Here is a 26,577-nt window from a genome sequence, read left to right on the forward strand (position 1 = left end):
TTTTTTAATTACTAGTGAAGAGAGTGTGTGATATTTCTCCAAATTCAATTTTAAGTTCTTCACAGAGAAAGTCTACTTCACATGATTAGGAGGACATTCTCCAATGTTTTCCAAACATTGCTGCCACCTGTTCTCCACTTTTGTTGGGCATGCTGGAGCACAGAGCGTACCAGTTGCTACAGACAATGCTAATAACAGCTGCTGCACACAAAGGCTGCCAAAACTGATAATAAAGATGAAACAAAAATCAAACTGAAAAAGGTGGAAAACCTTCATGTAACGTCCCCTATAGTAATCAAAGCTTTGTGTGTTTGTTTACTGTATGCTCATTACCACTAATAATACTGCTCTGATGTTTTGCAGAGGAAATTTGTACTCTGGTTATTGCTGAAGTATTTTCAGAAGATTCTGGCAGTTTCACCTGTACTGCAAGCAATAAGTATGGCACAGTATCTAGTATAGCTCAGCTAACTGTCAAAGGTAAGAGATTGCTTTAGTCTCCTTTGCTTGCTAGTGAATACAAGCAGGGCACACTGTTGAACTGTGTGGTCCGAGGAGCATATCCATATCAGAAATACAGAATGTTACATCTTTTCAAAGAGTACTTCCCCAGTTAGAAATGTAAAGGAAATAGGAACGTTAGGGAATGAATACCCCACAACCCTTCCCACAGCAGGGCTCTTGCTAACTTTAAGATCTGTGCAATAGCCATTTCTGGAATCCGAAGGGCTGTCTAGTTGGCTGTTTCAAATGTCCTTTAGTGCTGAGCTGAAGGAGGAAACTTCCAAACACATTCTTCTATGCTGCCAACAGGATTCATGCTGTCAAGGCACTACGCAGATAGGCGAGCAAAGAACCAGTACAAAAAACAAATAACACTTGACTCCAACTCAAGGCCTGTGAAAGTACTCTTCACAACTAATGAGTTAGAGAATTCTGTGAAAAGAAAGTTTAGATTTCAAAGACACTGGTGGAAATCACAGGAATGTGGCTGTAGAACACTCCTGGATCTTCCAAACCAGGGCTCTGGCAGCTCCTCCTGCCTCTTTCCCCTTTCCAATATTTCTTTGTTAAGGGAGTTCATCGTTAAAGGAATAAGGTCAAATTACTCTTTCCAACAGCTGGCAGAGACATTAGAGTGAGTTTTTCCAATTTTAAGGTCCTTAATTTCAGTTCACCATAATCTATGGTATTTATCATCAAAAATTTGATACTTATTATTTCAGCACCTGAAGACGGTAATAATGCTTCTGCCCTTCACACAATGAGCTCAATCAACTCGATTGCTGCTGAAAATCAATCACCCTCACATAATCCTTCCCAGCGTGTAGTAAACGAAAACCCCAAACCTAAACTTGAAGGTGTTCTTGTGAACCACAATGAACCCAGATCGAGTTCCAAGATAGGTCTCCGTGTGCACTTCAAGCTGCCTGAAGATGATAAAGGAAGTGAATCGCCACCAGAAGATGGACTTGGCACAACAAACAAAACCAGACCCAGTTATTTTCACGACAAGATAAACGGACAGCCAGTGAAAATACCAGAGCCAACATCACCATCCAAGGAACCCCCTCCAGTACTGGCTAAACCAAAGCTGTAAGTAAAAGGTATTCTAAGCCTCAGGAGCATCACTGATATTATTTAGTATCTGCATTATCAAGTGTCTATTCATAGACCAAGAGATTGTTGCATTAAGGCACAAGACTCAAACATGGAACAAGCAATATCACACAGCGCTAATCTAATTAACTGTACTCTCAGAAAACATGTTCTAAAGAGATGTATATCCCTCTTGAGGAAAGCATTCTCCAAATTTAACCCCTTTAAGGTTTATTTAATTCTACACTGTTTTCAGCTGCAAACAACAGATAACATTGCTTCTGTGCAGGCAAAATAGAAACAGGCTTTTCAGATATATCTCACTCAGTTCTCAGTATGCAGTTTTGCCAAAAGCATTCATTTTCAGTCTTACTAACACTATGGGCAAGCAACTAGCTAGCAACCGGAGTCCCAAAGGCCATGCCACATGACTGTGCATTACAAACGTAACTTGCCTTAAAAAAAGGATAAAATACTTAGTGTTTGGTAATGTGAAATCAACCGAACTGAAAAGCACCTGCATGATTAGTGCACTGAGTCCAAGGGAAAAATTTTAAACAGCTGTGTAATTCTCTTAGAGAAAAATCTCTGGAACATACTGCAGTGTATTAAGAATCCTTTCAGCGTTCTTAGAACCTCCAAAATCTAGCTTAACAAAGAGCACACTTCTTAAACAGAGAGAAGCTTAACTAAAGGCTAGGGAAGGACTTTATAAAGTAACACACTGATGCTCTTAAGCAGTGATGTTATTCATAGGATGAAACATTAGAAGCAAGAAAATAACTTACTAAGTGGCAGAGGAAGAACCTGGAGCAGTGCTTTTTTATTATTATTTATGAAACCCAGCCTCACAGTCCTATTAACTTGCAGAGCTACAGTGTGTTTAAGAGGTGAGCAGAAGCAGTGTTTATGTTGGCCATGACTTGCATCACTGCTTTCATAAACCACAATTTCTCTCAGGAAAAACCCACAAACTGTAACAAAGGAGCACATTCTTATGCAGATGTATGTGAAGGAGACACACACACACAAAAAAAAATCAGGATTGCACAACTTCTATTTCTTCTAGTTTTGTAAGCTTGAAATTCCTATCTTAACCAGAATTTAATGTCATTTTTGTTTAGTAAATTATAGAAACAATAATTTCTTTAAGTAAAAAGTTTGGTTAATTTCATGTACTTGGTTTGGCAGTGCCATTTGGTTCTGCTTTTATATTTTTTCACTTTTTAACAGTATTTATTCAATACTGGACAACACATTACATGATCATTTTCTTTTAAGTTCTGTCTGGGTTTTTTCGGAAGGGGAAAAGCTAGAGTATTTTCTGTATGCTGTATTTCCATGTACATATTACATTGTGGTTTATTTTGTTAAGTATTTTTTTCTTAATTGCAAAGTAAAAAAGCCTTGAATATAATGTGCAGAAGATAGCATCTAAGGAATAACAATTGCATGAGTATTCTCTAATTGATCACTACTGCCTGTCATCAAATGTCAATGTGAATTATCATAAAGCCTTATTAGCTAAAATGCTGTTCTCAGAACTCACTTGAGCAGGAAATGAATAATTGCATGCAAATTCTGGCTTGCAAATTCTCATTCCAACAAACCCAGTCTTTTTTTTTTTTAAACACAAGCAAAGATGTATTAAGGTAAGACACAGCAGAACTGGACAATGCTAGCCCTTAAATATTTTCAGCTTAGGTCTTTAATTATATTTTATATGTTGAAGTGCAAAAACCATCTTCAGCCAAATAGTTTTCAAAGCACTTAGATCATTATCCTAGCAAGGAACAAGGAGGAAGAAAAGTATAGAATCCAACTAGCATAACACTCTTCTCGTACTGTTAGAGAATGTCATTAAGTAACTTGCCTTGCTATTCTATCACAGGACATAGTCTTTTCTCTTGCAATTCGCATACAGAAACACAGCCAGTACATTCAAGTTTTCACGCAGGGTCATGACTAATCTTGCTCACCTTTGTTCTGTATGCAGTGATCTGACCCAGTTAAAACAGCTTCACAACCAGGTCTTGCTTGAGCAACAGCAAGTGCATCAGACATCTACAAGAGATTTGTCATTCAACACGACTTTATTGAATTCTGCTACTTCACTCAATCAACAGTCCACCTCAACCACGTACAAGCAAAGCAAACCCTCTGTTTCGCAAGCGTTTAGCTATACCCGACCTAAGCAGTTCCTACCATCGCAGACCACACCACCTGTCATTTCCTCTTCTAGCTCCTCAGTGACAATATTCAGCAGCGTCTCTCAAGGAATTCAAAGAACAAATAGCAGGGAAAATATCACAGGAAATCCTCCACCAGCACAATCGAGGTCATCAGGAGGATTTACAGGCAAAAGCGAACAGTCTTCACCAAGCCCTAAAGAATCTACGGTCCCATTAACACTGTCTACATCCAGTGTAAAACAGTTTCAGCCACAAAGCGTGACTCCTGCTCCTGTCTCCCCAACTGGCTGGATTCAGAATCCAGCAGCTTTCCTTAGTGCTGTGCTTCCTTCACTTCCTTCTCCACCATCAACCAATGCTATGGGGCTGCCCAGAAGCACACCAGTCACGTAAGTAGTATTAACTGTATGTGCAGAAGCAGAGACATTAAGGAAAACTAAGATGCATTTCTGTTTGAAGGTTCTGTGAGGAGTTTCCTGAAATGCAGGTCATTCATAAAATAGAAGAGTGAGTGACATATTCTCATTATTTCTTCTAACATTCACATTCAGTTAAGAAAAGAGAAGTTTCTATAAAAATATGCTTATATATCTTATTTATCTTCTCTTCAGAGCAAGATAAATTCAAGTTTAGAGAGTTTTCAGACATGCCTACAACAGTACTGGGGCTCAGTCGGAGATTAATAGGACTATTCTACTGGGGAAAAAAAGAGATTTAATGAGCTTGCAGGTTAAGTCACTCTAAGACCATTTGCCTACATCAGCTACAAAAGCATTCTTACATGTTGTAAGCACTTCATGTTAGCACTATTGTAAGCACAACTTTTAAAAGGTACCTTGCAACATGCTATTTCCTACACATGGTAGATCTAAAGAAATAACTTATGGAAAATCACTTTTCTGGTTGCAATACTTCCTGTATTTAAAACCTCATAGAAAATTTCAGAAGAATTGTTTGTACAGATATATTTTAACTGACAGCCAGCATGATTTCTTGACAAAATGACAATAGTACCATACAAGCAAATCAGGGTGCTGATATGCTAGAAAGATTGTGGCCTTTACAGCTTCTTTTTCAAGTACTGAGTTAAAATTACTATCCTTTTTTGCAGATACTGAATTCTGTGTTAGCATGGTTAGCATCTGTACAACTCTATTCTTACAACTCCAAATCCTGCACAAAGCAAGCAATATTTCCCACTTCTACTAACAGTACACTTCAAGTTAGTGATAGCCATCAGTAAGCACAATCTCTTACTTATCTTATTGATAATACATCCATGGATCTGCAGTTATAACAGAAAAACTGCCACTGTATACACAGCATTCACCACCTTCTTTGCCAGGAAATCCTGGCTTCAAATCATTGTTGCATCCCTGCTCCTTCACTTCCTAATTGCTCAGCACAGGTAGGTGATCAGAACCGCACATTTCCCATGTGTGCTGAACTCTTATATAACCAGAGCTCCTTACACCAATATCCCAGTCTGAGAGGTTACCATGCCTGTGGAACAGTCCACAGGGAAGATACTTTGCACAGCAGTAGTCAGTTGTGCCTTTTACCTTGACCTCCTGTTATTAAGATCTTAGCTACTGGAAATCTACTAGAACATTGCACTCTAATATCATGTGGCTGCTGTGTTTCAGTTCTTAAATGACAGTCTAGAGATTGCTATTTTCAGACCTCACTAAAAGAAAACATGCTACATCTACAAAATAAAAATTAAAAGAACTGATTTATACATGTGTCATAAAAGGATGAGAGAAATAAAGGAAAGTGATAGAAAGTAAGTAGTCACTGAAGATGTGAGATAAGAGTCAATATGAAATTTTGCTATCTTTCTAAATTATTATTCTATATATTATTATATTATTATATATAATAGAACCTACTAATTGTATAATCATGGCAATAATTCATTGCAACACCATTCCAGGATACATCAAAACGGAACCTAGAATTTTATTATAATACTATAATGTTTATTCTCTTTAAAATTTATTTCATTCTTGATAGCATTAATCAGAATGAGAAACAACAGAAAAATAGTACCCTCCCCCTCCCCAAATCCTATATGCTTTGGCTTATATGTAAATAGGTTTTCCAGACAACTGAATCATAATATAATATACCACACAGGTGAATATATGTGTATTAGTATGCATATAAGAATTTTCTTTTAACAGCTCAACCCAGGGAGTAACAAAGAAAAATCCAAAGCCTTTGCAGTTACCAACAGATGAATCTATTCGGGAAAATAAAGCTGCACTTGTGAAGGACCTGGAAAGAAAACTGCATTTCAGAGATGATACTAATCAACAAAGTAGCCAGCAGGTAAGAAAATCAAGTATTACAAGGTAATTTTTTTCTTGTGAACTAAGTACGTAATACAACTTGTGGCAGAAATGGTGTTTGCACAGTTAAGTGCTATACTACTTTGCAAAGTAAGCTTTTGTGGTAAGTAGTGTTTCGGAATAGCAAAGTGAAGCTTTAAAAGGGAAACACGAGGGGATGCAGCTCTAGAGGTTTTAGTTTGTGACATTTTAGCATTTTTCATTTCTGTTAATCCCTATCAGAGAGTGGTAGGAATGTAAAACTTTTCTTCTCACAGAAGCTAATGCACATTGGATTTCATTTTTCTACTTTGAGTTGTTAAAGCTCAAGGAAGTACTAATCAGTTCATTCTTAACTGGAGTCAATAAATACACCAGTCTGGGCAGTGTCTATAAAATGACAAAAATTAAAAATGAATTAATATTTTGAGGTTAAGATCACGGTAAGTCAGGTTCATTTGTCCTTGTAGGGTGTGCTAAGTACTTCCAGATAGCTGGTGTGGCCAGAGGTGATTACTGTTCTCACCTCGGCTGTGGAGTCCTCCATAGTCATCCCACCAGCACAGACTTAACACAGCAAGTAATGGTTTATCCTGATCTGTCATCAGTAAGGTAACTTTTCACATTTATTAGCCCTTCTGACAGGGGACATCCAAAGATAAGCAAAAAGCCATGGAACTTCTGGAATAAGTTATCCTCTCTGAACAACTGCAGTGTAATACCTGTTTTGGGGTGGATTTTTTTAGCTCTTGACCTTTCCTTCTGACAGATCGCACCACCAAAGCACTTTGAGTAAAACAACTGGCAAGCACTGTGTTTTGCAGATGAATCACGAGTGTTACGATTTGTACTTGCTCTGGTACTAGAGAAATTATATGGGAAGCTACTGTGAAATACCAATCGGTCTTTCAAGTTAACTGCATGATAATCTCTTCAGAAACAACGATCACCACTAGTGTCAAAGTTATCTGCTGACACAGAAATTATTTATATTTACTATTCCAAATGACACCAAACAAAAAAAACTTAACTCCAGAATCCCTGAAACACTGAAAAAGTTTGTCTAATTTTTCTCCTCAGTGAAAGCAGTGATTATTTAAAGAGACTAGTTGCGTAGCATTGTTGAAAATTCCTATTGCTTAACCATTTATAAAACAATCACTAATATGATAATCATATTTTATAGAACTGGATTTGCACTCATTTTGTTCTGTTTTTATTTCTTGTAGTTAAAACAAATTTTAAAGTGAGACATTTTCATCTCATATATTGCATGTTTGCATTAAATTGATTGTTATGATGTGAGAAAAGAACCTTATTCACTTTCTCTTAAATACAAGTGCAACTCTATTCTGTATAAGAGATGATGGAGTTAAACATCCACTAAGAATCCTCAACTGTTGGCTTCCTTGTATCTTCTACATGCAATTTCAAAATATCCTTCTTATAGAAACTGTCCTATAGTATTATCTTTATTATAACCCCAAATTTCAATAACAGCCTTTGACCTCATGCAGAGCATGTAGAGATCACCCAGAATAAAAATGCAGATGATCATGTGTCTCTTAAAGTACAGGTTGTTTTTTTTTGTATTACTGTATAAATTGCAGTAAAGAATGAGTGATTTACATCCTGATGCTCTATTTATTATCTATCATTGCCTTCCATATGAAGTGTTTAGTCAAGATTTTCCTATGTGTCAGCATTATGCACTCAGCATGGTATCTAATAATCCAGATGTACTCCTTCTGTTTCATCCAGCACATCATTCATCACCACCACCAAAGAAATCCAGAATCAGGATGTTGGTAATCTTGCTGATGTTGCATAAGACAGAACAGATTAGTCTCCAGATTTGTACAGCTATGATAGTCAGGCAGAAATACAAATACGATTTTGCTAAGATTCTAACCTGCAGTTTTGATGAAGCACATGCAATAACAAGCTGTCGTTTTAACTACAAAACCATACTTGTTACTTATGTAGATGGTAGCATGTTATACTGCCAGGTGAAAATTTGTACAATTAGGAGTGTTGAAAAAAAATGTGGTTCAGTTATTCTAAACACCCGAAATCAGATTTGCTCAGTTCTTTCAAATAGAAGATACACTAATTGAGTGTCAGTTTTATCCAATTGCAACAAGACACAGGAGACTTAACTCAGTTTCTTTCTGAGTTAAGTCAGTTAAACAGTCAATTTTACGGCTTTTAACTCCCAGAAGGACAGCCTAACTCCTTGCCCGTGGGTACAGCATACTGTATTACTCTAGGCTGTAGCCCAGACAATTCTTCACCAGCAGGATAGAAATCTAGAAATTCCACCTTTCATAACAGCTTTCTGACAAGGAGACCTAAGTCTCTCTCTCACCTTTTCCAGCTCAGTAAACAACAACAACAAAAAAAACAGAAAACAAAAAAAAAGTTTCAGACAGTGTGGAACAGGCCCTCACTTAGTGGGGCATTTCAGCTTAATGGTTAGGGTTGTCTAAGGAAGCTGCTAGAATTCTTCTAGTTTGTGCTGGAGAAAAAAAAAAAGAGACAAAGAGGGACACGGAGAGAAAGAGAAGGACTCTCCTGCCTAGGAACTAGGACAAACACCTGGATTCTTCTCCTTGCTCTAGTGGTTATTTCAGTACTTATGCACAAAAAGAACAAGAACTTCCCTGTCCATTCATCTCTACCTCCATAATGCCTTAATAGAATGGAGCTTAGAGGTTCCTCTTGGGAACCGAGTTTGAAATCCTGTGAAACAAAACATCCAAGACTCATAAGATCAGTGAGCATCCAGGCCACTGTGCTATTTGATGAGCAAGGAGCACAGCCACTATTACCTGCACTTCCCCAAATTTTCACTCTAGTCCATTGAGCCTTTCGCCTTCCTTGCAAATAAAATATCTTCACAACATTCAGTCGGAATATGCCACATAAAAACCAAGCATGGGAAAAAAGGGGCAGACAATTTTAGGAGGTTTTGGCAAATTGAAAAAAAAATATATAGATCTGTAATGAAAAGTGATCATTCTAAATGGCTGGTTAAAGACATTTAGTCTTCATACAAGTGGGACAAAAGAAGGAAATTACGCTTTGCAGACAAATCCTAGAAATGAATGATATTATCTCCTTTAAAATTTGCTACACAAGTAATATACAATAGAAAACAGAGGTAAAATAAACCTCAACATTCTGTACAATGATAAAATTAAAGGAATTAGTTGTGCAAAAATAAAGATTAAAGTATTATGCCTCTTTTAAACCATTTTTTCCCCAGAAAAATAATATTAAGTTGTGCCCACATATCTGTCATTTCCTGTGAAGTTTCGCGTGGCACTGCTCTTTGGTTGTGTTACGTAAGACCCAGACTGCCTTACTTTTAGGGCAAAGAGTAAAGCTATAGCTATTCAGAAAATAATGCCATTATTCCCAGCCACCATATGTATATTCTTTACTTTTGCTAATGAGTACTTCACAATTAATTTGAGAGTAGAATGTACTCAGGGTTTGTCCAAAAACTTTTAGATCATTAAATAGCATGCCCTCTAAAACCATATGCAAAACCTAGTGGATCACACAGACCACATCACCACTAACACTTCAATACAGAATCATTTCCTTATAGTTCCCATACTAAGTCAGCATCAGAAAGGTCCCAAGAATCACAAAGAAGTCTGTTCCTTGGAGCATAATCATTACACTTAATTCAAACATTCCAAAAAGCCTGCTCAAAAATATACCCATCATATACCGAAGTCAGCAAATGCAGGTAATTTTGGACTACAGGTGGGAATTAAGTCCCATGGAGTCCTCACTGAAGCTTGTTTGCTCTAAACTAGAAATGAAAAGGGATTTAGGAAACCAAAGAAATTACAAGATCCTGGTATTAATAGGCTTAAACTCCCAATAATCATAGCAGTGAGTACTTAAACAATCACTTGCAGATGGCTTCTCAAGACCTGGATCTAATCAACAAAGTACAGATACTTTTGCTTCTGGTAAGGATCCTGGCTTGAAGAACTCATCACCTAGGGGAGGAATCTTGAGCTGCTCATGCCTTTAAGCTGATAAACCTGTGGCAGTTGGAGATATAAACTTAATTTGCCTTTTCTTCTGTTTTCATCTTGTTCAATCACTTTGAGCTGATCTGTATTTTGACAATTGTCTGTGTACCACAGATGAATAGCTAGATTCTTCAAGTGCTCATATTTACACGTGGATACCGTGACATCTGTGCTCTGTGCCATGTAAGAAGGCCAAAATAATTCATTTGCAAGTAATAAATTGCTTCAGTGATAATGGTCAGTGATTAGCTATATTTTTATCCTGACTTCCAGGGCGGTGGTATGGGGGAAGACAGAGAGGGAACCCAAACTAAAAAGGAGACTTCAGTCAGAAGATTTTAAAGCCAAGTTGTTACAGCTTGGAAACAGATGCTAAGATGCAATATATGCCAGCTTCTTAGACAAATTGGTAACTGGATTTAGAATAACTCTGCCAAAAAGCTAATCTAATCTAAGTTACAAAACTAGGATTGAACTGGGGAACTCGTATTGAGTTGGCAATGAGTGGTAATCAGAATAAAACCTTTATATAGTGTATCTAAATCATCATTCAAGTAAAGTTTCTCTAACCTTTACATCTGTAGTAATTTCCACGATTACTTGACCGCAACACTTTTTACATTTCATAGAAGTTGCCAAAACGTAGCTGGCTCTCTATATTTTTGACCCAGAAGCAGAGCTGGAACCTTTGTACTCATTCCCTTAGTCTGTTCAGTATGCTGAACTCCAGCCCAGTTTTAACAATGTACCCACTGACCAAATTGATTTGTTCTCTGTTCTTGTTCACTTGACAAAATACTTCTGTGAATCACATCAACACACACTTTGCCCTACTGTGCTTATGTAAAACTAGTCAGAAATAGTTTTATGGCTTATGTGATGAAAACAGTTCTTCAGAAAGCCATATTAACAGTCATTTTCTGTCCTTGATAATCCTAGAAGGAAATCTATCACCTATGAAAAAAATTGTGAAGATTATGTTCCCTATGCAATTATATATTTCTCCTTACTTCAGGAAGTTTAATGTAACTTCTTTGATCTGTGTATGCTGGTGTTAACATTTTAACAGCAGTGTTAATTTAGCCTTGTTGGTTTATGTGAAAACATACACACATATGTATGCACACTATCAACACATTTAAAAGGCTAAGAGTGAAGTATGAATACAATACACTGTAAGAATCCTAATAATTTATAGTAAAAAAAAAAAGTTGTATATGTCCTTGATTATAAGTCCTTAAAACAGGCAGTCCAAACACATGCAGTCAGCCCATACAGTTTCTGGCCTGGGAGACAGGTTCATCTGCATGAAAAGAAAATTCTCTTGTGGCTTCCATAGACGAAGGTGCAGAGGCCAGTGTTGATGGAGACAACCTGTTCCAGAGCCTCACCATCCTCATAAAGTAAATAATTTCTTCCTTATTTTTAATACTTTTAATCTTCATTCATTTTATTCTAATCTGAGCTCAGAGGCCTTATAAAAGTATAAAGTCACCATGGATTTACTGTGTCTAGTTTCTGAGGTGACAGATTTGTGGGTTACCTCACCTCCTCTGTTCATCAGCCCTGTTGCCCTTGAAAAGTACTTAACAGTACCAAAGTTCTAGACATAAGTTAGAAACATATCAAAATGCTATATTTAGCTTTATAATTATGCTATCATATCAGTAATATCCAGAAATAGTTACAATAGTTACACAATTTTTAAAGGTTCTTTACATAAAAAGAATTAACACATTTAAACAGGTAGGCTATCACATCTGCTATATTTTAGCATGTGACAGATCATTGGTTGAAGGGAAAGAGAGAATGAGATTACATCTAGCTTAATTAGTCCTTAATTAGCATACACATTTCCAAAGGCCACACAGCACGTGAAAGCACTGAAAATAATTTCATTCTTAGAATCATGTATAGAATCAATTGGTCCTATTGACTGACCCAGGGAAAAAATATCCTTTCTCAGAAGAAACTTTTTTGCCATAGATTTTGCTCTGTGCTGTTAAGGACTGCATGAGCAATGTGAAGGAATATATTTTTAAAAGTTCTCAGGGGAGTGGAAGGGAAAAAGCCTCTAAATATGTTTTCCAGTACACTGCCTGCCACAAAATTTACATCTGAATTACTTATTTTGATTCTAGTCTCCCATAAACTATGACTGCAGTACCTGGTGACCAAGATGTTTCTTAAAACATAGGAGTCACTCCAAGATTCTTACTTGATTCTTCCTTCCTGAAAACATGCAGAACTTTTCTTAGTATCAAGGCTAAAAGACTGATTGCTTAACCTTCCCCTTAGAACACTATAACTGGCCCTTGCTATCTAAAGGGAAAAATAGTATTGGTTGAACAGAAATCAGAGCATCTCTGATTTTTACTGTCTTAACTGATATTAAAATTTGATCTATTAAAGTGATTTTTTTGAGACATGGTGTGTGAAACAAACAAGATAAGCTCAACGTTTGAAACTTAATTGTTTCAAATTGTTTGCTGGCCACTGGTAGCTGATCTGCCCACAGAGCAAAGAAAGCCTACCAAGAAAGTGGATGATACCACCTAGTGGCTGACTTCTACTCTGAGATGAATGTCTTACGCACAGATTTTTATTTTTTTTTTTTTAAATGACTTAAGTAAGATATTCTTGCAGCTGTCTGTGTTAGTGTAGCTAAGAAGCATCTGCTCCCACGTAAGTCCACTCAGGTCTATCTGTAGTGCTTCACAATGCCCAGGATAAATACAGGTATGGTATTAAAAACTGAACATGGTAGTTCATGTGAAGATTAATGTCATAGCATCACATATAATCAAACATTTCTTGGTCTGGACATGAGACCTTCTAGTGCAGAACAGTGCTGCTAAGAATGAGAGAAGTCTAGATGACATCAAGGGATTATGGAAGATGCTCATAATTACAAAAAACTATCTGGAAGTGGTCATTTATCCAGAGATATACTAGTGTCCTATCTATTCAGTGCTCTGAAGGTTTATGGGCTTACGTTTTGCTTTCTCTGCTACAACAGTTAGGAACCTGGTCAGGTTATATCCTGAAGGTAAAGTACTCCGAAAACTTTTCACTTTTTTCCCAGCTTTCTCTTTTAGTAGGTATACTATGCCTTATTTATCTCTCAATTGAAATATGCAACAGTATTCATTTAAATAACTAGCAAGTGACTAATTTTTGAGTTCCTTAAAAATTCTGTTTCAAAGTTTTTTTGTTTTGTTTTGTTTTTTTTAATCAATGGTGTAAAACTATATAGACTTTTCTTGGGAATTTTGAGAAATGATTTTTTTTTAACTGCCTTAGAAAATAGTTATTTTCATTAGTTAAATTTTGCAAACTCCAGATGCAGTGAGAATCCATGTCTGCAGAATAAATTCAGACTTTTTCAGAAGTCTTAGCTTATATAGGCTTTTTTATTTTCACTCATTTATCATTAATCCAAAAGTGCAAACGACTGAAAATACCACATAACATGACTCATCTTGTTCAGATGCTATGCCTCTCACTCCGCAGGAATACAGGATTTCAAGTTTTGAGCAGAGGCTGATGAATGAAATAGAATTTCGCCTTGAACGTACCCCTGTGGATGAATCAGATGATGAAATTCAGCATGAGGAAATCCCTACAGGCAAATACATAGCACCCATCTTTGACAAGAGACTCAAGCATTTCCGGGTCATGGAAGGATCTCCTATCACATTCACTTGCAAAATTGTTGGGATACCTGTTCCCAAGGTAAGTCATTCTCAACATTAGCAGTAAAGGAAAAAAAAAACAACACCACAACAACAACCCAACCACCTGATATTTCTTGCATATCTTGTATATCTCTGGAAAGTTGCATTCAGAAGAACATATTTCTGTGAAGAGAGCTCTAATACAAGTTGTTTCCCCCAAACTGCTAAAGTAGCAATACCTGTTCCTGAGCCTGGATGCACTGTATGGACTGCATCACAATCACATTACTTCAAGAAAATATCATAAAAACAAAAAAATAACTTCTCGAAAAGATGAGAGCTGATCTGAGGTAACCAAAAGAGCCTGCCAATCCCAGCTGTATGAAGGAGCCACACAACTTTCTCAGTTCAGGCTGGAATCATTTTATTTCACATTGTGACCCAGCTGTAAGTTTTTTAAGATTCTAAAATTTGTACAAGCAACTGGCAAGATCCTGTCATGTTTTTAATCTGTTGCTATGGTCACTATTTCACTTCAGAGCAAGTGTAAGCCACTGTTTTTTTTTCCCTTCATCAGATATACTGGTTCAAGGACGGCAAGCAGATTTCAAAGAAAAACACACATTTCAAAATGAGCAGAGAAGAAGATGGAACATGTTCTTTACATATTGAATCTTCTACTAATGATGATGATGGCAACTATACTATTATGGCTGCAAACCCACAAGTAAGGCATTTTATTTTCCTCCTTTAAAAACACTTGCTTTGTCTATATGTTAGGAACATAGATCAGGCCATCTGGTCTGAGTGGTGACCGTATCAAAATTCAGATTCTTCAATTACTAAGGGCATTTTTTCACATTAGTAACTCCTGTCCTACTTCTGACACCCTCATCCTGCTATTGCAGTCAGATATCTTTTGAGATATGGTGACAAGACAGACATAATGTTTCAGGCAGAAAGAGTAGAGCAAGGAAAAACAAATAAAATCAAGTCTGAAATCATTACTAAACAACTATTTTTGATCTAGGCTGCAAAAATATAGATCTACAAGTAGTCTTGTACTCTAAACCACTCCCCTTCACTCTGTGCTAATTCAGCTTGCTATTTAGTAGTATAGACAACTACAATCAGGCAGCTTCTTCCAGTTGAAGTTTTCCCCTGAATTCTGAGTTATACTTCTACCCAACTATTCCTCAGTTTCCACATGGCTGCACAGACAAAAATTACACTAGTACAAGTCAGTATCAGACCTGTATCAGTACCTGTGAAAATACAGCAACAGGAAAGAACGAGTAGGGACAGATGCTACTTAAGCTGGTGTATACTGTAATGTGATAGAAAGCACAGCAATAATAGCACAGTAGCAAAGTCCTAGGCTGCAGTAAGTATGCTCAAATGCAGCAACTTTGGGCACAGAAATAAAGGAAAAAAAGCTCCTTACCATTATAAGGCCTCAAGTACCCCCCACCTCTGCTGCAAACCCTTAAATGAAGTCTGGGAAGGGGTGGATCCTGGCTCCATCTGTTCTGGTTACTCAGGTGCACTGCATGCACCTCAGCTCCCCTGGGTTGGCCCTGCCTTCCCACCAGGTGCTCAATCACTGGTTCAAGCCATGATTTAGCATTTCTGCTACAGCTGGTTCACATAGAGTTGTTGCTAAATGTATTGTTGCAGCCTTGAAGAGTTGGAGGAACACATCACTCTAAGCAGACAAAGGGACCCCTGCCTCATCTGCAGTCCGCTGCATGTTGATAGCACTTGCTTCTAAAAAGCAATTATACTTAATTTGCACATAATGAAAATAAATTCTAATGCATTGTAAATATTAAATATTTATGCTTTACAATTGAATGAGCTGTTAACCGACTATTAATTCTTTTTCCATTGTGATTTGCAGGGGAGAGTAAGTTGTTCAGGCCACTTGATGGTTCAGAGTATTCCTGTTCGGGGCCGACTATCAACACTTCAGCCTCACAGGTAAAGGCATTCAAAATAAGTGACAGCTATATCTCAACACATTCTATTTCATTTCTCAACCCAAATGTAGAAGTAATGTCAGCATTTCCCTCCCAGTATCTCAGTTCTAGAATGTAACATTTTTGAAGGTCGTCTTCAAACGGTGGAGTAAAGTATTATTTTACTTGTTGCACTGGACTTAGAGGAAAGGGTTGAATTAGAAAGATGAAATTCAGACAAAAAAAAGCAAAAAGAAACAAAGAGCAGCTTGGAAACCCAAAGATACTATATGATATAGTTCATTTGATAGTCTCTCTAAATCAAAAATATGCAATATTCAATCATAATATAATTTTAAATTACAATCCGTGCATTTCTTTCTGCCCTTTAATTTAGCTCAAGCTATCTTCATACTCTTCTACCATTTTCTTCTTTATTCAACATTAAAAAAGGATTTGGCTTCCAAACGTATACAAACAGTTTTTGTGTTGTAGAGCACGCTCCCGGGTGCCAGAAGGAGGAGACAAAGAAGCAGTTCAAGAACGCTTTTTCAGGCCATACTTTCTACAGGCTCCAGGTGACATGGTAGCACATGAAGGGCGACTTTGCAGGTTGGATTGTAAGGTATTAACTCTTCCCTCTGTTCTTTTTTTTTTTTTATCCCTATTTCTATATGTGTATTGTTAGGTCTTTGTATTGCTAGCATGATCACTTTCTGTTAAAGTTTTAATACTTCCACGTTTAAAATTATTGCTTATTGCCATTCTCTCTGAACTGATTCAGGGGATTTCTTTTCAACACATGCTATATGGTATGAAGAACACAATGAACACAATCCAGAAAAAACAAAGGTTCAGTTAGGGGGTTGTTCAAACTGCTAGATTTGTTCACTATGTCCTTTGTCTGTATTTCCAGATTCTTGAACCGAACCCATAATAACATAAATTCACAAGAAAAGAGTATTCACCACGTTGTGTTCTGTTCAAAATAGTGTTCCCATTGTATTAGGCTGAAGATTAATACTCCTGAAAAAGAGGGAACAAAGCCCACTTCATTTTATGCTTCCCTAGCTTGAAGCATCCCAATTTACATATTCAAATCCCCACATAACAGAGTTGTCACAGATTACAGTATGCATAATGAGCATCCAGTTATTAAACAGTATTAAGAAATTCACCAAAACAGATTGGTAGTTCCTCTATATCCCAGGAGCACAAATAAGAAGGTGGTGGTAGTGCTGACCCTGACTTCTTTCAAGCTGCAAAATGTCTCCTACTCTGGAGAGAGTAGAAGCTATGGAACGGATGTTAATACTTCCCTGAAGATGAATAAGGTCGATTACTTCTTAATTTATAATGTGAAGTTTGCCAGGGAACGTGCCAAAGAATTTAGCTATTCTTAGCTCTGCTATCCAGGCAGAGCTTGTGAAGCCTTAAAGCATGTCTGGTATTGCACAAACCTGGAAGAAAGCAGTCCTCGTTCAGGCGAATTCCACTTCCTTCTTTCCCTAGTTTGTAGAATACTGTATGCAAAGGAATATTTTGGACATGAGCAAGCACTTTTATCTGTTGGAAAGATCTTGGAAAGTTAATACAGTGTTCTTTCTAAAATGCTTTGTCTTGTTACGAAGCATGCAGCTTTACAGCTACAAATAATCTATATTTTTCACCAAAAATTATGAAATACAAAGACATTTGTAGAAAATATTTTTTAATGTCTGTTAAATTGAGTGGGTTTGATTTATAATCATCAACTACAACAAAAAAAGAAGCATATATTTAGGATGGAATCTGATTATATAATCAAGTTTTGTCCTTTCTGACTAAGAAAAATATGGGCATTTCAGTGTATGTTTCTCCTGAGATTTGTTTTTCGTTTTTATCCTTTTTGGAATTAATCAGCAAAAAACAGAAGCTGAGCTGACATTATTCAGATTATATCTGAATTAAAGCTCACCCATTAACTTAATAAAATATGTTTGTCAGTTTTACATTTGCCTCTATCTATTTCATTGTCTGTTAGGTGAGTGGATTACCAACGCCAGACCTGATGTGGCTTCTGAATGGCAAACCTGTGTTACCAGACGGTACCCACAAGATGCTGGTCAGAGAGACTGGAGTTCACTCTTTGCTTATTGATCCTCTCTCACAAAATGATGCTGGAACTTATACTTGCCTTGCCACTAATAAAACAGGACAAAATTCATTTAGTCTGGAGCTGACTGTTGTAGGTAAGAATCACTGGAAAACTACTCACAGTCCTGCTGTTATTTTCAGAAATCTCCTGCCTAATCTTCCTACCAAAAAAGTATAAAAAAAATAGTTAATTCACTTATAGTAGAGCTGTTAAACAGCAGTCTTAGAGCTGCAGGAGACAAATGGACCTGGTAGGTGCATTCCTATTACTAGCAGAGGGCTGTAAGAATTCTGAATCTTCACTACTTTACTTCTCTTGTCTTGGAAAAATAACATTCTTAATTTTCTCCCCAGAAAATGCCAAGAGTCTGAATTCATAAAATATGTATAGGTCTTCTAGATGCCTATCCCAGTTTCATTGATTTTAAAAGTATATTTGAATAATAAAAATTCAAATTTGAATGTTTTTCTATAATAAAGCCTTGCAAGTTGTGAGCTATTGAAATCCATAGATTGGGCATTAATTTCCTGCTATGGTAGTAGGTTTAGACCCATGCCTACATACATGCATACATTCTTTAATGAACAACAGCTCTGCATGTTACTTGTTTTATGTTCTCTTACAGAGGCTACAGTCATGGCTTTTCGCTTTCTTTCCACTGTCCCATTAAAAATTTTGCAGCCTATTTCAGTACCACGGTTTTTGATTGCATTCTTCTACATTGTTCAATGACAATCAAGAAATACAGTATCTGTTGTTCACTAGTTCTGTTTCTTTTTCCAGCGAAGGAAGTAAAAAAAGCTCCCATGTTTTTGGAGAAGCTTCAGAACTGTGGTGTTCCTGAAGGGTACCCAGTCAGATTAGAGTGCAGGGTTGTGGGAATGCCGCCTCCTGTATTTTATTGGAAGAAGGATAATGAAACCATCCCATCAAACAGAGAGAGAATGAGGTACTGTAACAGCATACCCATAATTGAAGTTTCTTGTAGCCAGACCAACTGTTTTTATCACACAGCTTTTTACTGAAACAGGTCATGCTCTTCTTAAAACTATTTCTTTCTCCCACATAAAGTTTTAAAATGGTGGCTTCACTGTGTGACATGAAGAGCTACGTCCTTGGTACAGAAAAAGGCATGGAGCATAATGTGCCAATGCCTCAGAGGGTAGCAATAAGCCTTTTGGGCCATGATAAATATCTTCTTATTGAATTTATTACAGTATTTTTTCATGGGTTTTAGCAGCTTCTTTGCTCTCTAAACTATTTTTTTCCCAGTTAAGCTCTAAATATAAATGAATTCAAACTCAACAATTAGATTATGGCTATGAATGCTACACAGCATGGAATAACTGAGAGCTTAGCACATCAGATATGGAAGTCGATAACAAAGCTTGGTCACAAACACAGGCAAAGACTTTGATCCTCTCTTAAAGGATGCAACAGTGATCAGGTTCAGCTCTTCCATTCAAATACATTGATATTTTTTATTTTTCAAAAAACTTATTAGTGTTTGTAGCTGTGATTAAAATAATTGTTTGTTTGCTTAAGATGGTTGATACTTCAGCATAAATATAATTTTAGTTGGCTCCAACTACTGCTCTTATGCAGACATTGGCCATTTGCTATCAACTACAAAAAGCACTACATTTTCACATATGTAGCCTGCAGTCTCTCTGCAAGGCAAACTGACTCAGCAGCAGCATTTGTTGTGACAGGAAAGTTTACTTGATCCAATCTTCCAGTGAGTTTTGGGCTCCTCACTACAAGAAAGACGTTTGGTGGAGTTATCCAGAGAAGGGCAATGAAGGTATGAAGGCATATGTTTTATGGGGAGTGGCTGAAGGAACTGGGGTTGTTTAGTCTGGAAAGGAAGAGGTTGAGGTCAGACCTTATCGCTCTCTACAAAGCCCTGAAAGGAGCTTGTGACAAGGTGGGAGTTGGTTTCTTTTCTCAGGTACCAGCGACAGGATAAGAGGTAATGGCCTCAAGTTATGCCAGGGAACGTTCAGGTTGGATATTAGGAAAAAATTCTTTCCACAAGAGTGGTCAAGAATTGGAACAGGCTGCTCAGGGAAGTGGTAGTCACTATCTCTGGAGGTGTTTAAGAAACACGTAGATGTGATGCTTAGGGACGTGGGTTAGTGGGCATGGTGGTGATGGGTTGACAGATAGACTAGATGATCTTAGAGGACTTTTCCCACCTTAATGATTTTATGGATCCCAAAGACCTTCTTTTGTATCGAGATCTAGACACTCATGAGTTTCTGTACTACTCTGTCTTAGCATAAAGCAAATTATGTAGTGCTGATAGCAGAGGCTGAATGTTCCTGTTATTAGGAGCTGCCTAAAGCACAAATTGTCCTCTTTACCTGAAATTTTGTGTTTTGGCGTTTCAGTACAGTTTACATGAAAGCAAAATGTCAAATTTCAAAACATCCTCCAAATTCCAAGCATGCTGATGTGCTTATCTCCCACTTCTTCCCTTATATTGAGGGAAACATTTGAACTGATAAAACAACCAACCACAGCCTACAGAACAGAGGAACCTCAGTTCTCTGACATACTACCAAATATTATTTTTTCCTGAGAACTGTAGCCAAAAAGTCACAGACTGCTTAAGAGCAAATGAAAAAGAGGCAATAATGAAACAAATTTAGCTCTGAATGTTGTCAAATTAATCTTCAAGATTTTGCCTTTCAGTCATTTCTCTTGTGGAAAAGGGTGCCATGAGGAAGTTTGACTAGCTCTGATTACTGTTGTGAAAATATCACAACTTTGTACAAATGTTATTCTTCTAGCTTCTGTGCTTGAAAAAAGATACAGTATGACTCACCAGCAGCTTTGCTGGGGCTTATTTCATTGGAATTCAATAAGCAATTCCAATATTAGCACATACAGAATAAAAACACCATGGCTTTTCACAGCTGAAAGGAGCAAGAATAGATTTCAGCTGCTCAGATTATTGTCTGGGGCTATCCTGGAAGTAAGTCTATTGAGTGTAAAGGTCACAGTCTGATACTTCTTTAGGAACAGAAGTGACTTTTTTATTTCATAGCTGATATACATATTGCAAAATCTCAGAGATGACATGCTCCTGACAAATCCTAACCCTAAAAAACTTGTTTTCCCAGCATGCACCAAGATACAACAGGGTACGTCTGCCTTCTGATTCAGCCTGCCAGGAAAGCAGATGCTGGCTGGTATACCTTGTCTGCAAAAAACGAAGCTGGTATTGTCTCTTGTACTGCTAGACTTGACATATATGGTAAGTACTGGCCTAGTAAATAAAACAAATCAGAATTTATTTTCTATGACAGTCCTAGCTCTCAACTAATTCTTTGTTCTTACGTTACCAGTTTTGCCATGGATTAGACATTACTATCTATTGCTATCACTGCATGACTCCATTTTAACATGGCCACCAGGAGGAGATAGAACAATGCAGTTAAATTATGAGATTACTTGCCATTAAACTGATGTGGGAGAGGAGAAATGTTGTACAGTATTTTTTCTTTCTGCTTTCCATCTTCCATAGACACATAAAAGCACAACAAATGTGTATTCAGGTTAAACCTTACCTCTGTTCCTTTAGAGGCACATAGCAGTGCTATTGCACTGATCTGAGAAAGAAGAACAAATTGCACATTTAAAAGTAGGCCCCTTCTTTCAGGGAGCATGTATGGTACAAATTACGCCTAAGTAATGCAAGCAAGCTAAGATGATAATGTGCTGATCGAAGACTCAAAAGACCTAAGCCTAGTTCAAGAACTATGGCACAACATTTAACTTCTGTTTCTATGCAAGATGCATATACTATCTAAGATAATTTGTATATATATAATAAAAAAAAAGAAAATCTTTGATTATTTAAGCAATAAAAATAAAACAGAAGACAGGGTTATATCCATGCCCTCAAAAATAGTTTTTAATCTTGTTTTCTTATTTAAAAAAAAGTGGAATAATAGAACCATAGGTCATCAGTGCATCTCTGTAAGTTTTCTGCCATCTTGTGGTGACACAAACAACAGTAATTCAATATTCAAGAGAGGGCTGAGCAGAGATTGATTCAAAAACAAACACACAAAATGAAAAGTAATTCCCCAAGTGTCTAAATGTGGGCACACAGAAATTAAGGTTTTATACGAAGAATGAACACAAAAAGCAAAAAAAAAAAAAAGGGGGGGGGAAGTAAGAAATGTGTCCTGATTCCAGCTGTATTTTCTAAAGAATCTACATGTCTTGTACGCCAGAATGACAGAAATTACTTTTCTTCATGCTATTTCAAGTGAAGGTCTGGTCCACTATTTACAGTTCTATTTGTAAAGAATGAAGTACAGTAGTGAGAATATTGATTTAAAAAATAAATACCACCAGAAGAAAAGCCAGAAAGAAAAGTCCTCTAAGGGATGGAATAGTACAAAATGAGTTATTTTCCGTTTGTTTATCTCTGCTCATGCTGTAATGTGTCTTTTCCTTTGCTTGCAAGAGCTCGGAGAAAGCTTCACAGATTAAATGATTCATTTTTGGACTTACTGAAATTCATGTGAACGTTCCTATTGAATTGAAAAGGAGTGGAAATTTGTCCATTAATATTTTAATAAAAACACTCAGTGTAAATCATACAGATGGCAATATTTGAAGGAACAGACTCCAAGACAGGGAACAAACTGCTGTGCTCCCTTCGAGGATGTTGGAAGGAACTTAGACTTAGCAGTTGTGCATGTTGACTTCTGTTGTTTCACTGCTAATTTATTCAGAGATTTATGCAGCCCGTTCTGTTTTTGTTGCTTCAGCTCAGTGGCATCATCAAATTCCACAACAAATAAAGCTTCGACCTGGGAGTAGCCGGTATGCAAACCTTACTGGCCAAGGACTCGACATGTATTCTGGCTTCCCAACTACTGAAAGTCCTGTGTTGTTTTCATCCCCAACTCAAAAGATGGTGGAAAGCGATGAACTTTGAAAAAAAACAAATGAACAATGGTTCCAGTTACACTTGCAGAAATACTAGAACTGAAAAAAAAATAAAGAGGTACAAGTCAAGATGCTCAAGGTTTACAAGCAATCTGTTTGTAATTAAGTGTACTGCTGCTGCAAATTTTGCGAGTAACATATACAAGATTTTTGCATACTATTTTTCTGCAGGATAATTGTGGTATGGAGTGTTGTGCAATAAATTCAGAACTGTGTAGTTTGCTAAGAATTACATAGTAAACATAGTTTTCAGCACTTAAAAGCCAATACCACTTCTACTGCTAGAATTAAAGCTACTCTCCTGTAGCAAGCTACGTTAAGGATTGATGATGTTTTGCTGGAATACTGCCCAGTGAAAACACTGATATTACAATAACAATCCTGAATGAGGGTAAACAACATGACTTTGAATGTAATTCTGAAACAAAAAGCCAGATAATCACAAAGCACAAGTACAAGGAAAAAGATGTAACTCATTTTTATATATGATTAAGCCAGATAATCTTATAATTGCTGAACTCAAGTCTAGATAAGTATAGAATTCCATGTAGGTACAGCTGTATACCTTATATATTTATATTTGTGTGCATGTGTATACTCCATGAACTGTGTACTCATGGCATAATGATTCATAAAGTAAGGTACAGGACATGTGCCCAGGGCTCTAACATAGGACACTAATCTTCCTGTAGTCTGAAGCATGTTCTGTAGAACTCGTAGCTGAAACTATTGTCCAGATGTGCTTTATATTTTTTTTCCCTTACATTGGTAGCGATTCTCTGCTTTTAAACATAAACTCATACCAAGCTTGTAACTTCAGAGTTTTCAAACATCAGTCTCTTTCTTCCCGTTTCTAATGTGACTGAAAGAAAAGTATCTACCATATACCTCATTTTTTCCTCTAACTGAAAAGGAATTATGATCTGCTGGAAATCAGCGATTTCATCATCGTTTAGGAAACAATGACAAGTATGGTGACTACTATTAAGACAGCAAATTCCATTAATACACAAAAATCTATGGACTTAAATTCTCCTATAACTAATAGAAGTATATAAGAATCTAATGAAGATGCAACAGAAGGTGTTAAGAACACTTAATTGATTTAAATACATTTAGCATCTGCACAGTTATACAGCATTTAGAATCTGTGACTATCTAAGATTATTTCTTGCCTCTTTAAGTTATTGTTATCCCTCTTCTTTGGACAAGAAAAATTAAAAGATGAAAAATGAAAAGAAAAATTAACAGATACTATCAGTTTAGATCTTATTAGGACTTTTTGCACAGTGTAACTTAATTTACAAATGCAAAGAAAACAATGAGGAATTATCTTAAGAGCAGAAGGATACTGGATATGGACAGAGACTTGAGAAAGAGAAAGCCTTTCATTCCTGATTTCCTACAAAAGCAACTTACGATATCACTAACTCTTGGTTTCCTAATGATTCATGGGAAGTGAATTTATTGTACTATTCCATTTCCTGTGTGAGTACCAAAACACGTATCACAAAACCACCATAACTCAAACTCACCATTATCCTTCCCTGCTTTTGTTAGAAAACTCAGGTATAATTGACCCCAGACTGAGCAGATCAGGAAGCTAAAACATTCTTATCCTGACAGACAATCCAAGATACAGTTACTTTGGTGAGAAAGCAGAAATGCCAGTTGTTGCTGATGTTGTATCTCCTTTCCAGCAAGTAAGATGCAACTAATTGCTATAAAAAGCAGTACGTCAACTCAAGTGATTTCAGTTATGAGATGCTCGCTCAGTTTAAGACAAACTGTGGGCCTCCAGAATAGAGAAGCCCTTGTTCCTCTAATCTTCAGTTGTTTTTAGGATGGCTGTCAGAGTTGGTTAAAAAAAATAGTAAGATAATAATAATAAAAAGATTCTCATATTTGTAACTACTCTTGAGAAAATAATCCAAAAAAAGTTATTGGATTTTATTTAATTCAGTGCTGTTGGGAAGAAGGATGAGACGGAATTAAAACACAAAAGATCTAATTCCAGTCATCTCATTACTTCATGTCAGAACTGAAAAGTGGATTTTGACCCAAAGTATTCAAAATTGGATATCGTTCATCAGGCTTTGTTAGTCAAGCTCTTTTCCTCTTTAGAACACAACAGTGGGCCCCTTGCCTAGCTTTAAGGGAATGAACCAGATGATTTCCTGAGGTTCCTTCCAACCTGAATCATCCTATATATCCTACATTATTTTACTTTCCTCTGCCTGTCTGAATGTCCTATATGGATAAAGTTTGCTATTGACTGAGTAGAAACTAAGAAATCAAGCAGCACAAGCTTCTCCTTTGGGCTGTGATATATCCCACTGCGCAATTCTAGCAAGAAGGGTAAGCATGATATCTGATTTTTTTTTTTTTTACATAGTCTAAAATAATAGTACCTATTATTTGCAGATACTTGGTTACCAGTTCTAGAATCATACCTGTGAATATTACTGACATTAGTAGCGATTCTCACATTTTATAACATCAGACATCATGTCCAAGAACTTGGCACAAACCAAAAGACAAAGAGCACAGATAACAGATGTAAACTATCTCTCTTGACTTACATAATTATAATTTGAGCAGACAAGCTGAAGGATAAGTGCTACATTTTTTTAAATGTACTTTTTGTTCTTGTTGTTGAGGCAGACAAAAGCTACTGCTTTTCCCAAAAATCTGTATAAGAAGGATTAATTCTAAGCCATTAAATAAGAGACCTCTGCAGATTCACAGCAAACTAGGCTACAGACTGCATCACCAAAATCTGTCACCTGAACTATAAATATTCTCTCTTTGACAGTATTTATTTGCAGAAGGATCAAATTTTTATCCATCACACTTCCCTACATAATGTATAAGTCAGAGAAATTATTTTCAGTGCATCTGACATAAACAAAATCAGAATCTGATCCCAAATACTCTGTAGTCATTAACTTTTGCTTATTAATTGCTACAGAACATTTGTCCTTTGCATATTCTGAGCCCAGACAGAGAGTGTGTAAACAAAGCTTAATGAATGGATGTAAATGCTGTTAATTAGCAGAACTAATGTGCTCATCATAAAGAAGATGCAAAAATGATGCTTATATTGTTGACTGATGGGAAAGCCAATGGGAAAAATTGCTTGCGTAAGCAGTAGAGACAACACTGAGTTATCACAAAACTTGATGTTGTTAGAGTTCATGTGCCATGAGGGTATCATACTGTGTCAAGATGTACTACACACTATGCAGTTGTGCTCTCTTCCTGAACAGCTTGACTTCTCATTGTTTTTGTTCAATTGAATAGCTGATTTGATTTCACACTAACATGATATTTCATTCTCTTATTTAGGGCAGGCTCCTGCAACAATAAAAATCAATGTTAGAGCATTTACTGGAATCAGTGTTAGCTATTATCTTCCAAAAGTCCATTAAATCACAACAATGTGAAACACAACATTGTATCAATGAGATACAGAAATACTCACTTTTGTAAACTCTCAGTAACAGATCAGGTTTATTTAATTTCGTGTTCCCTTCCAGTCCTGTTTTTGTATGTGAACAGATGCACAGTACATTTCAAAGAATGGCAGAAATAACTTCTATTCTGTAATTGTATAAAGCAGAAGTATCATCTTTGCTTTAAAATTTTTGGCCCA

At 36.7% G+C, this 26,577-nt stretch overlaps 1 protein-coding gene across 2 annotated transcripts in view; it reads left to right on the forward strand.

Annotated features, from left to right (window-relative positions):
* Positions 1–24,927, forward strand: part of MYPN (myopalladin) — a 67,479-nt gene extending 42,552 nt beyond the window's left edge. For both annotated transcript variants that reach the window (XM_010714270.3, XM_010714268.3), the window contains exons 9-20: positions 364–480; positions 1,227–1,596; positions 3,596–4,180; positions 5,978–6,125; positions 13,693–13,914; positions 14,434–14,583; positions 15,757–15,836; positions 16,310–16,439; positions 17,838–18,045; positions 18,735–18,900; positions 21,080–21,213; positions 22,742–24,927. In XM_010714270.3, coding sequence (XP_010712572.1) covers positions 364–480; positions 1,227–1,596; positions 3,596–4,180; positions 5,978–6,125; positions 13,693–13,914; positions 14,434–14,583; positions 15,757–15,836; positions 16,310–16,439; positions 17,838–18,045; positions 18,735–18,900; positions 21,080–21,213; positions 22,742–22,911 — 2,480 coding nt within the window. In that variant the 3' untranslated portion in view covers positions 22,912–24,927. The remainder of the gene's footprint in view (positions 1–363; positions 481–1,226; positions 1,597–3,595; positions 4,181–5,977; positions 6,126–13,692; positions 13,915–14,433; positions 14,584–15,756; positions 15,837–16,309; positions 16,440–17,837; positions 18,046–18,734; positions 18,901–21,079; positions 21,214–22,741) is intronic.
* Positions 24,928–26,577: the final 1,650 nt, after the last annotated feature.

The sequence above is a fragment of the Meleagris gallopavo genome, chromosome 8 (genome assembly GCF_000146605.3).
Source record: "Meleagris gallopavo isolate NT-WF06-2002-E0010 breed Aviagen turkey brand Nicholas breeding stock chromosome 8, Turkey_5.1, whole genome shotgun sequence".
In the NCBI taxonomy this organism is placed as follows: domain Eukaryota; kingdom Metazoa; phylum Chordata; class Aves; order Galliformes; family Phasianidae; genus Meleagris; species Meleagris gallopavo.